Genomic DNA, 15652 nt, shown 5'->3' on the forward strand with positions numbered 1-15652 from the left:
AGCCAAGAATTCGTGCTAAAATTTTCATCACGTCCGCGACCGCTCTCGCTATTTTTAGAGGAAAACGTGCATCACATGATCGGCGTGACGTAACGAAATATGAAGCTTTGCGTCAGGGGCACTGTTTTAAAAGCAAAATAGCCAAGATAAAATGATTTAACGTTTGCAAAAAAATATATTTATATTTCTGCCCCTGGACGTGAGATTTTCCTAGTGAAGCGTGCATCTCATGATCAGATGACGTATGACAAAACTGACAGGCACCTGTGCGTCAGAAGCACCGCTTATGTTAGTTTAGAATGACTGTGTGTTTGCATTAGCTGTATTGAATAAAACAGCTTCATCTGTTCTTGTAAAATTCAGTCCAAAACGACTGAAAACCAAAGTCACTATTTCTATTTCCTCCTTTTCAATTGAAAGCTGACTGTCAAAATCCCCATGTTTGGCAGAAAATTTAAATAGTACAAAAAGAGAAGGGAAGTGGAAAACTACTAACGTAGTTCTGATAAAGGTCGATTCTGTCTACGATCGGAACCCTGATAAATCTTTATTATCTTTGTTCTCTGATTTTTTTAAAGAAAGTAAAATAAAAAATATTAAGCAGTAGCTGAAGTCTTTCTCAATTAAAAAATAGAATTACTGAGCGACCACCCTCAATGTGTCACCCCATCTAAAAATGCGTAGAAAATTCCAATAGGCCTTTTTTAGTTTATTTATTATTTATTTGTTTATGTTCATGCAAATTGCCCTCCGAGCCTTGCTCCAGGTTCAAATTCTTTTTTTTTTTTTACTTTGCACGCGCTATCGAGGCTAGGAAGGCAATTTGCATGAAAGGATCGACTGCCTGCCTGTTCTTCGATGTAAAGGTAGCGTAAATCTGGAATTTACACAAGCATTACACAACTTTATATCATTTATAAAGGAGTCTTTTTATCCGGCTTTATTTATTAGAGTAAAGGTGACACATAGGCCATCTTTAAAAAAGTATATAAAAAAACTAAAGCTGCGTAAAGTTGACCTTAGAACAAGCTTTACACCTGCTTCACGCTGAATTAAATTTTGTTTTCCATTCTCTGAAAGAAAATCAGGAAAACTTCAAAGGCGCCGAGAGCTAAGTTAAATACACATTTTGGTTTTATTTTGAAGTCATTTCATCAAAGCAGTGTCTGTGTCTCAGTCAATTTACCTTTATATCATGCAAAAAGTATGGTTTGAAATAATTTTGCGATTTTTTCGAAATCAAACATACAGATAATTTTATTTTTTCTCCTACTTTAATTCATTTGTTTAGTTAAGATATCAAGTGGAAAGAGTGTCAAAAAAAGTCGGTGTGGTGGGGAATAAAATTTTCGCTATACATTAATAAATAAAATAGATTCGCTAAAACAATCAGTACTCCTAGAAAGGTATGAGAATACAAAAAGAGATGTAGAAAAAATAAAATTGCCTGAGGTTTCAAAAGAAAATAACCACAAAACATAATCATTCGCTTAACATTTATTCATTTCAGTTCTGAGACAAAATTCTTTTCAATTGGCTCATTAAGAGTGTTGAATCTGCCTACATTAATTTAACCTTTCAATCAAAAAGTACAAAATAAAAATTTCAAATTGTTTTCAGTTTATTTATATCTGTCATTTTTTCAACCGTAAATGGTTTTAAAAGCGTGCTATGAATTTTAATATCAGCAGTTGTGTTGTAAAAATGACGATTGAAAAAGTTGGTCAAGCAACTGTGTGCGATTGACTTACTTGTTGCTTGATTGTGAAAACCATCGCCTTTCTTTGAACAAGCTTATCGCTTACTGTATTCATGAACGACCACAGCTGATGAACGATTTAATGAACCATTTTTGGCTTTATTTCTGTACGTCTTATTTGTGATATTTATATTATTGATCTAATTCCGTGTGATTATGTACTTATTAACTTCTTATTTATAAACATTATTGTTTGAAGTTTGTTAAGTCGTGAATTACGTGCAGTGTACTCAGATTGTATATTAAAAGGATTACAGTCTGTCCGTTCGTGTTGTGTTTACAAATACACGCACTTGCTGGCCCATAACGAACCTGCAAACCACGGCAGGACAGTGAGTACTTCTTTCTTGAGTTCTCTTATTCTCCAACAGTAAATAAACGGGTTCAACAGTGAGTTGAGATAAATAAACGCAGAAGTGATGTTCCACACCAACAACATGCTAGAATTTTTTCCTGTCACCATGGCAGCTACAACAACAGTTAAGTATGGAAGATAGCAGGCAATCAGAAGACAGAAAATTAAAATCATGGTGTTCAGTGACGTTTTGTATTGACAAATACGGAACTGATTTCCGCCATGTTGCTGTGGTGCTTGTATTGTCTGTTGTTCCTGGATTTGACGTCGATGACGACGTATTCCAATACCTGCTTGGATGTACGATATCGATGAAATCACAGCGCAAAAGACAATTACAATAGCAGCTATCATGTTTGCCACTTTTGCACTTAGCAGCCAAGAAAACGGACAAATCAATCCAAATGTCCAGCACGCTGCTAGCAGTAACACAACCCGTTTGAAGGTAACGAAGTGCCCATAGCGAAATCTCAAGTTAAAGGCACAAAGTCTGTCCAAAGAGATTGCTGTCATTGTCAAGAAAGACACCGATCCAAAGCAATAAGGGGCAATGGTGTAAGGACCACGAATGGCACAGAATGCTTCAATGTTGTTGAATACCGAAGCAAAACAATACGTTACAAATAACGGGTAAACAACGATTCCAACTCCAAGATCCGAGAAGGCCAAGCTAAAGAATAGAGCTTTGGTTGGGGCGTGCAAGGTTTGACATTTCCGAAGAGCGTGCAGAATAAGGGTGTTTGCAAAGACTGTAAATATTGCCAATACGAAACTTGAAATACCAAGGAATGTAAACAAAGCTATGCTTGTAGTCGTTTCGCGGGAATCGTTGAATCTGAGATGACAAGACATTTCTTCCATTTGTGTGGTTAACGCGTGTTATACACATGTAAACGCTGGTTTTATGCGCAGCGTCAATTTAAGTGATTCTTCTTCGCGCATTAATTATTAAGAGTATGTTTTGAGCGTGGGTGCAGCTCGGTTTGCAAAGGACAATTAAACAAGAATTAAAATCTTATTGATTTGTTGTGACAACGCTTGATTTTTGGCAGCTAAATATATCGGTGACATGTATTTTACAACTGAATGAAGGAATCGAGGCTGGTTTCTCACCACTAGCTTATTTTGGAGAGTGAAGATTTTTTGCCTGGGAAAAACAATGAAACTACCCTTCCCTTAAAATGCACAACTAAAAACATCACTGGAAAACAATGTGCTGTAGTTTAAAAATTTATTTGCCAGACAAACCCATTCCCGCCCCCTTTATAGCAAATGACTCAGTGTCTCAACTTTCGACTTACAGCGAGGAGCCCAAAAGGATGACCACTTTTATTGTATTCACATTCTTTCTTGCAGATTTTATCCAATCAGAAGCTCTCCACAGCTTCTCATTGGAAAACGACTTCGTGAAAGAATGTGAATTAATCACACATTTGGGCTCCTCGCTGTAATTCATGATCACACCTTAATCAAAAAATCAATTTTGGCGTTCAATTACTTGGATATCTTTTGGACTCACAATTTTACTCAATAGACATTTTTGGCTTTGTCATTGTAAATTGCCCATTTCAAACCACTTGATGCTGTCCAGAGAACGTTTAAAAAAAAAAAAAAAGTAAAACTATCTGAATACTAAGAGCATTTGTTTGAATTTGAAAGATATGATTCTCAAGAGTGATGCCACATAGTCTGAAAAGGTACAACAAACAAACAAAGCCTAAAAGGTCTATTCTCAGATCTTTGTCTGGAATTTTTAACATACTGATTTGCTTAACTAGAACGTCCTCGCCTTAGTATGCATTGCATACCGGTTATTTTGATTGATTGTAATACGCGTCTCAGCTAATTGGGTGGAGAAGGAATGGCAGTTCATTGAGGAGACTCCAATCAGTTGCAAGTGGGCGGGCGCACTGAGATATTAAGATCGCTCGTAGTCGCCCTTCAGCGGCAAAGCAATCTCTTAGCTTAACTTTCAAGTTTCCCTCTACCTCCACTGCTCCAGCCAGATACCTTATAATTTGATTTTCCATGTGGGCGGTTTTTTCGTGCCCCAAATTTGCTGAAGATATCATCAAGGATAGTTGAGAAAAATAAACGTCACGCGAGTGGCCGTACTCACGCTAGTTTGTTGTTTGCTCACGGTACGATGTTTCCTCAACTTTTTAATCAATCTTCAGCAAACGGGGACAAATGAACTAACATTTTGTGTTGCAAGATAGTAAGAAATTCGAAGGTTAACCTTAGAAAGTTTTCTAAGTTATTTATCGTATTTCATTTGTCTCCAACTCGGCAGTTACAAACAGCAATACGGACGACCTACTGTATTTTTGATATTTTAATGTTTACATGTTTTATATTTGTAAATACCTTTTATTTATCTTAATTAATTTTCTACATTTTTTTGTCCTTCAGTTATATATTGTAGGTATAGCAGGTCGACATCACCATTTGCTGCCATTTTACCTAACCTGTTTTACCATATAAGCTTATTTCTCTTTGAGCTTAATTCAAGCTTATGGAGCTCATGTTCTTACACTAACATTGTTGGGTATGTTTTCATAGCACCAAGGTTAATCTTCAATTATAGCCCAAATGAAACCCAAAAATATTAATGTACGCTTATATATTATTTCCACCAAACTGTGCGTAATTCGCCAAAAGATATAATAGGAAAATTAGAAGTGCCGCCAAAAGTAAACACAATTTCAGCTTGTGCGTTTTAAAATGTCTTTTTTTTTTTCAACAGGATAGCTAGAAATTAAAAGGCTTGAAATTGCGCAATCAATTTCCTTTAGGTAGCATTTATTAATTTACTTGAATAAATAGCCAAAAATATCCCAAAACTAAACGCCTTCATGCGGTGTGGTCCCCTAACTGCAGTTCAGCTGTTTACACGGAACCATAGTTAATAGAGGGAAATGGTTAGGAAGCCCGGACAACATCAAAGGAGAAACAAATGAGGCCAAGACTTCGGTTGGAAGGTCCATGACCGTGCACATCTTTTGTTTTGCTCTCATACACTATGCATGAGTTACGTAATATATCCAAATGTTTTTATTGGTTTGTTGCTTGAACACACGTAACCACCTATTGTATTTTGTCAGGTTTTGTGCAGGGTCAACCCTCAAAATAGCGATCAATAACCTATAACAAAGAACTTTGACGGGCTTCCTAACCATTTTCCTCTATTAACTATGTTAAAACAGATACAAACTACACATTTAGCCAATCAGAACTCAAATTAACTACACGTAACCAGCGTTAAGCGCGGATTAAGAAAGTGAGGCGAGTGTTGTTGTTGTTGTTTTTTTTTTAACCAATAACAGCTGAGCAAAGCAAAATCAAAGCAAAACAACAAACTTCTTTGCGAGATATAATGTTAAATATTCATTCTCGGCTTAAGCATGAATGGGTTGTTGGTATTCTTGATAGTCAGTGCTCCTTCGGTTAAAATGGACGAAACAATAATACAATTATCATTACTAATAATTCAGAAGTTATTAATTAATAAGTTAATAATTATTTTTTGAAACTATTTTGATTAATTTCCATTAGTTAATAACACACATTTAAAGTATTAGGACCATATTATAAGAATTGTAAGAATTGCCTTTCTTTCGGTACAAGGTGTGCGTTTCACGAAGACCCTGAAAACTTCCCCACTACAAACCTGTCATTTTAACACATTTTAAACACGCTTAGAAACTTGTTCTATGTCAAGATACAGTATAATTTATCGCGCCCGAAATTGGTCCAATAAGTTTTAGAGCTTGCGAAAAACGCACGCATTTCTTTAAAGTCAAAAAATATATATATTTCGGGCCCCAAAAGGCATTTGCCAAAATATGAACCCCTCACTCTACAAAGCTGTTGTTTTATTATGTCATTACGATGAAAGGTGTCTAAACTATAATAATTTTTTTTGCTCTAAAACGTCTTTGTTTTTAATATACAATGAGCCGCCGAGTCAAAACACATCCACGTCTTAACAAGCTTAAGAGGTCATTTTTTTAACTTTGACGTTATTTACGACTTATGGTAATTTTCTTTATTTCTTCACGCCTAACGATAATTTTTTGTTTATTTCGCGGCTCACGGTTTACCCGATTGATACCCTTTTAAGACCTTTTTCTTGCTTTTTGAGCGCGAGAATCGATTTCTTTGTTTTTCTTCAAACAGAAGCGCTTCTCCCCTAATAGGTTTACAGTTTAACCAATATCTATCTATTCACACCTGCTATACATGCTGGATTCTTACAGAAAGCCTTAAACAGAATGGTGATTCAATTCAACATCATAATTTTGTGCATGGTGCTCGTAGTACGGTAGAATAGGCAGATACTTAGCAAATTTGAAGTAACTGAGGCGTTTGAGACCAAATGGTAGATCATAGACATCCATGGAAGCTGTTCGATACTCCTGATCGTCATCCTCTTCTGGTGGATGGTACATCCAAGCCTTGATTCCCCGCTCCTCAACAGTGCCAGGGATGGTGTTGTCCAGGATTAGTGCCACTAGACATCCCACCGCCATGGTTGTTGTCAGCAATACATGCACTACCTGGTCAATTTCTGCGACACCTAAAAAGATTAAAGTGGTAAAACCAGTTATGCTTTCTTGACTACAATCCCGCGAACTTATTATATCTATGAAAAATTGTGAGCTGTAAGTCCGAGTGAAGCAAGGAGGAGAGGGATTTTTCTTGCAATAAATAAAATAGTTCCATAACTGGAGCTAAACAATTTCTCTCGTAAGTGCTCACTTTGTACTTCAACAATGTATTTTACAATAAAGCATCAAATGGGAAGTTCTGATTCCTAGCCAGAAGTAAACCCTCAGCGTACAAGAAAACTTAAGTCCTAAGCATGAAAAAAAAAGGTAAGACAGATTAAAAGGTTAAACAGGTTTTCTGTAAAGAAAGACTATTCAGCAAAGCTACACTAAAACTTCCGTTGCTCTGAATAACGTATAGTCATCGTCATCTGAAGTAAACCCTACCTGTGTCAATCGCGTTTGGATGTTGTCCCATATAGTGCGGAACGGCCAGTGCAAACACAAGGGAAAATCCAACAATGAACAAGTTTCTGGAGGAATTCATATCAGCATACTGCAGATTGGAGATTCCAACAGAGGTGATCATACCGAACATGACCATGAAAACTCCTCCGATTATTGGTTCCGGGATGGTTACAAATAAGGCGCCAAATTTTCCAAGAACACCAAATGTCATCATCACCAGTCCGGCATACTGGATAACGCGAAGGCTTCCAACCTGATACGAATAAGGTGGATGGGAGCACACGTTAGATGCTTACCAAGGAAAATTCTTCATATGGTCAACAAGTGAGAGTTTAGGCTTCCATATATATGATTTGTTTTTTTTAAATATTTACATCCGGATTAGTTTTAGCTAAACTGAACAGGTTTTCGACTTCCACGCCTTTACTATTATCTTACTACTTCGGAATTGTGGTTTTAAATGTAAAAATAGTTGGTTTTGATTTTATTGGATAGTTCTTGTCGTTCTTGTTGTTGTTATTTACATTTGTCTTGGTTTGTTATGGCTAACTCATGATATGCCTTGTAATCTGACTTGGTCGAGGTGGGCATAAAGATAATAAAGCCTGCCACTTTCTACCTAAAAGACAGCGGCTCGAAACCGTGTTGTGTTCTTGACTAAGATATCCGACTAGACAGCTGGGCAAGCAAACAAAATGGGCCAGAGGAACATAGGCCAAGAGGAGTGTTAGCCGGGTAGCTTCTGATAAGCACCTTTGGCTTGACACAGCGGGCTAGTCCTATTTCTGGTTTCTTCCTACTATAAACTCGAAGTTAAACAACAAAGACGTACACTCGTTGTATTGTATCTGAGCCTTTTCCCTGTGCTTTTAACCATGAGCTGCAAAGATCGTGTTTCGCAAGCAATACTTAAAAATCTGCAAAACGTAGAAAGCAATAAAAATTTGTTTTTAACCTTGGTGATACCGATTGCCCCAATATTTTCAGCGTAAGAAGTTGTATCAATTCCGCAACCAAAAGCTCCCGCCAAAAGACATCCGACACCCTCAGCACCAATTCCACGATTCATTGCATGTCTGGGGGGTGGAGGAGCTCCTGACATTCTCGCGCAGGCGTAGTAATCACCGATGGATTCTAAAAGTGAGGCCAACAACCCGCAAAGCATCCCAAACGTTCCTGCAAAACTAACAGTTGGCGTTCCCCACTGACCTGTAGATGATAATAAGTTAACAGCCACAACAAGTTAGAGCGTCAAAACTGCTGAATAAAAGAAAACAGTTACAACGGAAGCGACGTAAACCTACACTTCTTATTACCTGGGTATGGTACTCTAAACCACTTGGCTTCTTTTAACACTTCAATTCTGGCGTCAGTTCTTGCCTTGTACTGGGGATTGCTGGGATCATCTGGAAAACCCCCCGCTGCAGTGACTATAGCGCAGATCATCCACATTACCAAGATCGCCAGAATAAGCTGTTGATTATTATACCTCAACTTTATATATAAGCTTTCAGTATTTTGACTGAATCATTAAATGTAGTAAATGTACATTCAGGCATGCGGGAGACAAGCAGGAAGTAATGACAAGAAGCAAATAGCAATTGCTAATTCAGATTTCTATGTTCAAGACAAAAGAAAACATTTAAAATAACTGATTTCGAAGCACTTCGTCACTAGCCACGTTTAATCGACTTCTATTGTGTTTTTAAAAAAGCAAAAGAGATATGGAAATTTCTTGATACGTATGGGGCTAATCCCCAAACGTTTCTTCTAAAATTAAGTTTTTGGTGAGATTTTAAATAACTTTGTTGATGTTGATCGTCTGCTTACGAAACTTGGTAGGTTAGCATAAGACAACATGCCAAATTGTCAATCATTTTGAAAGACTTGCTTGTAGAACTTGTCATTATATGACGTCATAATTGATGACGTCATACTTTTGTTAAAATTAAAGTTTGAAATTTTCTCAGTTTTCTATTGTTCAGGATAGAGGGCGTCAATAGAAGTTGAAAACAGAAAATAGTATGTACATACGACAAATACTGAATGAATGGGACCTCCCCCTTCTGAAATAAACTTAACTTTGACTGGCTTTTTGTCTTAATAGTAGTGCAATTGACATTGCAAATTGGTTGTATTAAATATAGAAAGTAGAAGGGAAAAGACAATCATGGAAAAATATATTTTCTGTTATTCCTGGAAGCATGAATGCAGATTTGTGACGTAATAAAAGGTCACGACACCGAAAAGTCCTTCGTCATTATATTCTCCTGGAGGCAAAACAAAAAAAAAAACGATACGATTTTTAGGAACATTAATAAGTCTTTTTTTACCAAAATACCAGCTCAGCTAGAAACCAAGATACCAAGTACATTATTTTTACAAAAAAGTATGGAAAACTATAGTTCCGGAGCGGAACACTGATCTGTTTTTAACTGGCAATTAACTCGGGAACAAAAAATCATAGCGATAAACGGTTTTCAGTCTTGATACCCACTTTCAGAAAAATACTTTTTCAAATTGTTCTTTACTGGTTTTTGTGACGTCATCCTTTATGACGTCACTATGACACTATCACTTTGTCACTATTCCTCAGCTTAATTTGAAGTGCACATCACTTTAAGCTAACACCACAAGTTTAGTATAATAATGTTGAAAATAACCAAAATTAGTTTTCTTGAAACATTTGGGGGATGGTTTGGCCCCTACGTGATAAGGCAAAGTACCTGAGGCGAAACCTGAAAATTAAACGTTTTTCACTTTTTTAAATGCACCAAAGCATCCCAGGAGGCCACATAGGAGCAAGGGCGGTCCACTGAAAATTACAGTAATTGCATTAAGCGATAGACAGAAATAAATACTGGTTTGGAAGCGTAACTGCCCCCACAGGGGTCCGGCCCAGAGGCGACACAAGAGGAGGCAACTTATAAGTCACCAAGTAGGTAATGTGGTGCATTCAACAAAAGTAACCGGAAAAATCTCGATTTTCGTTAATGGGGCTCGCAAAGGATTGCCAACACGGTTGCAAAGGATCAACGGAAGAGCCGAAAGTGCCCCAAAGGATAAAAACCCTTATGCCGTCGCATTGTGTCGCAGGAAACATTTTTTGTTTGAAGAATTGGCTGAAACGTGAACCTGAAATGAAATGCCGAGAATGTAATCACTAAAAGCATTACAGGCGCTCTATCCAGGGAAGTGAACCGAACGTCGTGAAAACAAGTGGAAATCGTTTGCATCTTACGATGTAGGTAAACAGAAACGTGAACATTGTCCTGCAATACAAGGTGATTTAACTCGCTTAAAAACTATCAGTATTTGATCTAAAGAAAGGGTCGAAAAAGGATCAAAAACTGTTTTATCGATTCTATGATCGAGGCTTTTGGCGGGAAATTATTGTAAGTTCATTTTGAATGTAATTAGCTTGCGTAGACTCACCACGAATTAAAAGTTCAAGTGTTCTGCCTGTTTTCGTGATATAATTTCTGGTAACCTATAAAGCCTACCAATACCCGAACGCACTCGTTAAAATGTATTATTACCGCTTGTTTACATATTCGACTTGTACTTGTGATTTTTTTTTTAAGATAGGGCGATGACATACAACAATGTCGTGACCTTGAAAAAATATATATATACAAAGGCAGGAGCAACTATATTGAGAACTATTACTAAAGAAAAAGAAAACGTACCCGAGTGTATTGTTGAGTTCTATAAGAGAATCTGCATTGGTTTTAACTAATACCTGAGAATTGGTCAAAATTTGAACTGTCAACTGAGAAATGACGCGTTTTGTAACTGTTGCCCGAGATATGACACCTGAAAAAATTACTGACAGTTGGATTGAAATTTTAACTGATACCTGAGACATGGCCAAAAATTTAATCGATAACTGAGAGTAAAGCATCCCAATGCACACTTTCTATACAAGCAAGCGTGAATTTTTAAGAACACGAGATAAATGCATAGAGAAGCACAAGGCGCAGCCGAGTTTTTCTTTTCGCACTTCTCGAGAGTTCTTTAAAATACCCAAGAGCTTATAATTATAACTCAACAAACAATGCACGAAAATGTTAAGCGCTCAAACATAGTCTATAATCTTGATCACCTTGCAGCTTCTAATCAAAGAACAATGGTCACTTAACAAGAGCCCTAACTAAAGCTTTTGTGCAGTCGCATTATCGACATTATTTTGCTTAGTACGTTGACAAGTTTATGTAATAGCAAACATTCAAACACACTCACTGAAAATGATGTAAACAAAGGGTAGCGACTGATATAGAAGCCACGTTCTTTACTGTAAGCAGGCACTGGAATCTCACATTTGTTCAGAAATTGTGAAAACAGTACCAATAACACAACAGCTCTAAAATGAAAAACACGTTAAAGAAAGTGTTAATAAGCAGCTCCTTCATTAATGGTCCAGGTCATTTGGGCCTCAGTTACGCAACCATATCCCAGTATCATAGGTGTTGCTTATTTTAGTGATTTGTAATCATTAATCCTTTTCTCAAGAGAGTGAGAGTATGATTCTAGAGCGGTAAATGAGTAAAAACTCTGCTTCACCAAGGACTTGTAACCAATACACAAAAATCTTTCAAAATATTGATCAGAAACGTACTCTATGAAGACAGAAAAAAAAAACCACGAATGGCAATTTTAAAAACGGCACTAAGTAATTTCCCATCTTTAAAATAGAGAGGTAATTATTTACCCCAATCGGGAGTATTCTTTGACAAAATAGCGGACTGAAAGAATGTGTTAAGTATACAAATTCAAAAAGACTATATTAGCAGAAATACTTGCGTCATTGAAATTATCCAGTGTGTGCCTAAAAAAAGAAAAAAATAATAATATATAATGTGATAAGGAACTGAGTTTTAGTTTTTAAATGGACATTGACTATAATTATTTACCAGCGCTCTCTGCTGCTACGTCAAACAGTGAAATGCCCATCAAGGTAATCGTCGGAGCAATAGTAAGAGGTCCGATGAAACGAAGAAGAAATCCAATCATACCAGTAAGAGAGACTGTAATTTGAACCAACGATGTCATCATTACGGCACCTTGCATCTGGAAAAAAAGAAGAAAAATGGATGTCTATGGGTTTTAAATTTTATGCAGTTTTCTTCGGCTTATTGGACTTTGCAAAACGAAACGAAACGAAACGAATTGAAAAATCTGTATTTTGCGAAGTGAAAAATCTGTACTTTGCGAAGTGAAAAATCGGTACTTTGCGAAATGAAAAATCTGCACTGCGAAATGAAAAATGTATACTTTGCGAAATGAAAAATCTGTACTTTGCGAAATGAAATATCTGCACTTTGCGAAATGAAAAATCTGTACTTTGCGAAGTGAAAAATCTGTATTTTGCGAAATGAAGATTCTGTACTTTGCGAAGTGAAAAATCGGTACTTTGCGAAATGAAAAATCTGCACTGCGAAATGAAAAATCTATACTTTGCGAAATGAAAAATCTGTACTTTGCGAAATGAAATATCTGCACTTTGCGAAATGAAGATTCTGTACTTTGCGAAGTGAAAAATGTGTACTTTGCGAAATGAAAAATCTACACTTTGCGAAATGAAGATTCGGTACTTTGCGAAGTGAAAAATCTGTACTTTGCGAAATGAAAAATCTGCACTTTGCGAAATGAAAAGTATGTACTTTGCGAAATGAAAAATCTGTACTTTGCGAAATAAAAAAAAATATGTACTTTGCGAAATGAAATATCTGCACTTTGCGAAATGAAAAATCTGTACTTTGCGAAATAAAAAAAAATATGTACTTTGCGAAATGAAATATCTGCACTTTGCGAAATGAAGATTCTGTACTTTGCGAAGTGAAAAATGTGTACTTTGCGAAATGAAAAATCTACACTTTGCGAAGTGAAGATTCTGTACTTTGCGAAGTGAAAAATGTGTACTTTGCGAAATGAAAAATCTGCACTTTGCGAAATGAAAAGTCTGTACTTTGCGAAGTGAAAAATCTGTACTTTGGGAAATGAAAAATCTGCACTTTGCGAAATGAAGATTGTGTACTTTGCGAAGTGAAAAATCTGTACTTTGCGAAATGAAAAATGTGTACTTTGCGAAGTGAAAAATCTGTACTTTGCGAAGTGAAAAATCTGTACTTTGCGAAGTAAAAAATCTGTACTTAGCGAGGTGAAAAATCTGTACTTTCCCAGATTAGTGAATAATCTGCTAGCAGATTATTCACTAATCTGTAGGTTGCGCGCGCAATGCATGATGGCGGTGAAGGAAATTCAAGTTCGTCGATTCGCTTTTTCAACCAAGAAATAATTTGATCTAAGTTTAAAAAATGCTGGACAAAAAGTCTCAGAAGACACAAAATGACTACTAACAAAAATTGGGAAGGAACTACGAAATACTTTGAGGAAAAACCATTCAGCCGAAATTATCACAAGTTTTGAAACATGCAGGTAGAAATCGTTTTTCATTATTTTCTTTATCAGAAAAACAATGTATAATAAAACGATTATTAGATTCGGTTTTTGTGATATCCGGAATAATCAAGGTCTCGGTAAGTGTTATCAGCCTCAGCCTTCGGCTTGGGCTGATAGCACTTACATTGACCTTGATTATTCCGGATATCACCAAAAACCTCATCCAATAATTGTTTATAATTTGCAGGTGGTTGCAGCAGTTTCACAACATATACTGTAGCGATCGTCTTAGCGTGTCTGTCTAACAGTCCTAGCAATTTCCATTTCACTGAACCGTTTTATTACGTAGTTCTACTGCTTTCTGAGCAAGGCATCATTGTTGTCATTCTTTTGCTTATCATTTTTCTCTCAGACAATCTTGCGGGGCGTTTCAGTTATATTTTTGCTGCAATTGCAGCTTCTAAAACGTGCCTGTAGAATTCACGTCCAAATTTAGTTCAGCCAATGTTATTTTTTTCCTGCAAAAATGGAGGGTGAATGTCCAATAATTTTTCTTTTCCATTTTTATAATTAGTGCTTTTTTACACCATCCCAACCATTCAGATATTATCGTAAAAATGAGGACCATACATTTACTTACAAGTCGCTTTGATTGAAACAAAGAAGCTATGAAAACATAGGTCTTCAGTGCGTATTTTAAATTGTTTCATTTTGGGAGCGTGAAAACCAATCCGGGCGATCACGATTTCGTTTTAAAAGTTACTTGCATGGATGGCCAGTGATGTTTTAAATTAATTCAGTTTCCAATCCTGTGGACGGCCTGACAGACGAATAGACAGAGTTGATTCGTTTTGGATACACGTTGTTTTAACTTACCTCTCTCATACGAATCTTCCAGATTTCATCATCATAATTTAAGGGCGTGCTTTCAGTCGAGTTCCCAACTCCTTGAAAGAAAAAAGCATCATTGTGTATTGGGATCAACAGTAGTGCATTTTTAATATATTTTAAACATAAGGGACATTTATTTTAAGCCGTACTTTTTTGGCGAGCAAGCCGATGTAGCGCTGATGTAGCGATGTACACGGTTCTTTCATTTCCATAGCTTTCAATCTTTGGACGAAATTCAAAGGTGTTATATATTATTCAAATGAAAGTTGCTGAGCAACTTCATATAAAGCTTTTTAATAATTATAAGTCTGTGGATGAATTCTGATCTCATCCTGATAGACTCATAAGCTAGAAGCCCAAAGTACGACCAAAGCCCAAAGTACGACCGCCGACCGGTTAGCTCAGTTGGTAGAGCGCCGGACTACCGTGCGGGAGGTCTCGGGTTCGAGTCCCAGACCGGACCAACACTCATGGTCTTAAAATAACTGAGGAGAATATGCTGCCTTTGCAAAGATATCTGCAATGGTTTGATATTCTAGTCTTCTCGGATAACGACGATAAACCGTAGGCCCCGTCTCCTGTATCTTCAGTGTTATGGTCAGTAGGGGACGTAAAAGAACCCACACACTTATCGTAAAGAGAAGGGCATGGAGTTCCCGGTGTTGTGGTCTGGTCTTTGCCCATTGTGCTGTGTACTGTGAAATGCTCGGAGATATTAGCTGTATAAGCTACTCTGAAATCCGAGGGTAAACAAAGTGATGTATGTATGTATGTATGTATGTATGTATGTATGTATGTATGTATGTATGTATGTATGTATGTATGTATGTATGTATGTATGTATCATCAAATTAAGCTACAAAGCAATACTCTAGTATAGTGTTCTTTTTTTAGGACTTTTAGAAACTGAAGTTTAGGAGTTGATTTCCAGTTTTATCTTAAAGTGTTCCTGATGCACCTCCACACTAATCGACTAAGTTAATAAACGTTACATCCATTTGCTAAAAAAAGTACAACAAACTGTGAATAGGAAGCAAACTGACCGTCAAGATTTGGGCATTGAAACTTCGGCAAAGCTAAGATGGAAAGCGCCGGAGCAACAAAGGCTAAAGAGCCTCCCCCTTGGACGATAGGAAGCCTGCAAACAGTCATCTCCATTTAAGTAACATAAGTCAAACCAGCAATATCATCATAAAAAATGCTAAAAGTGCTTAAAGTATTTCTTGT

General features: G+C 36.8%; 2 protein-coding genes, 1 long non-coding RNA gene and 1 other non-coding gene across 4 annotated transcripts in view; 2 read left to right on the forward strand and 2 right to left on the reverse strand.

Moving 5' to 3' along the window:
- The window catches only part of LOC144632931 (uncharacterized), a 113853-nt gene that overhangs the window by 31435 nt on the left and 66766 nt on the right, over window positions 1-15652 (forward strand). The gene's annotated exons all lie outside the window — the stretch shown is intronic.
- On the reverse strand, window positions 2037-3120 carry LOC144632219 (melanocyte-stimulating hormone receptor-like). Its single transcript, XM_078490814.1, has one exon. The coding sequence runs from the start codon at window positions 2973-2975 to the stop codon at window positions 2037-2039; it is 939 nt and encodes a 312-aa protein (XP_078346940.1). The 5' UTR covers window positions 2976-3120.
- On the reverse strand, window positions 4435-15607 carry LOC144632929 (solute carrier family 23 member 2-like). Its single transcript, XM_078491690.1, has 9 exons — window positions 15469-15607; window positions 14411-14481; window positions 12046-12202; window positions 11936-11960; window positions 11375-11495; window positions 8449-8605; window positions 8088-8341; window positions 7112-7385; window positions 4435-6693 (listed from the first exon to the last, which is right to left on the reverse strand). The coding sequence occupies exons 1-9, from the start codon at window positions 15581-15583 to the stop codon at window positions 6380-6382; spliced, it is 1488 nt and encodes a 495-aa protein (XP_078347816.1). The 5' UTR covers window positions 15584-15607; the 3' UTR covers window positions 4435-6379.
- Trnag-acc (transfer RNA glycine (anticodon ACC)) lies at window positions 14816-14889 on the forward strand. The gene has a single exon. It is a non-coding gene; the product is annotated as a tRNA-Gly (tRNA).

This window comes from Oculina patagonica, chromosome 12, assembly GCF_052425735.1.
Source record: "Oculina patagonica isolate OP01 chromosome 12, crgOcupat, whole genome shotgun sequence".
Lineage (NCBI taxonomy): Eukaryota > Metazoa > Cnidaria > Anthozoa > Scleractinia > Oculinidae > Oculina > Oculina patagonica.

Coding starts and splice junctions, on each gene's coding strand:
- LOC144632219 (XM_078490814.1), bottom strand. CDS start 2,975: ATGGAAGAAATGTCTTGTCATCTCAGATTCAACGATTCCCGCGAAACG.
- LOC144632929 (XM_078491690.1), bottom strand. CDS start 15,583: ATGGAGATGACTGTTTGCAGGCTTCCTATCGTCCAAGGGGGAGGCTCT. Junction 11,496..11,935: donor CACTGGATAATTTCAATGAC/GCAAGTATTTCT, acceptor TTTTCATTTTAG/AGCTGTTGTGTTATTGGTAC. Junction 7,386..8,087: donor GGGCAATCGGTATCACCAAG/GTTAAAAACAAA, acceptor TATTCGTATCAG/GTTGGAAGCCTTCGCGTTAT.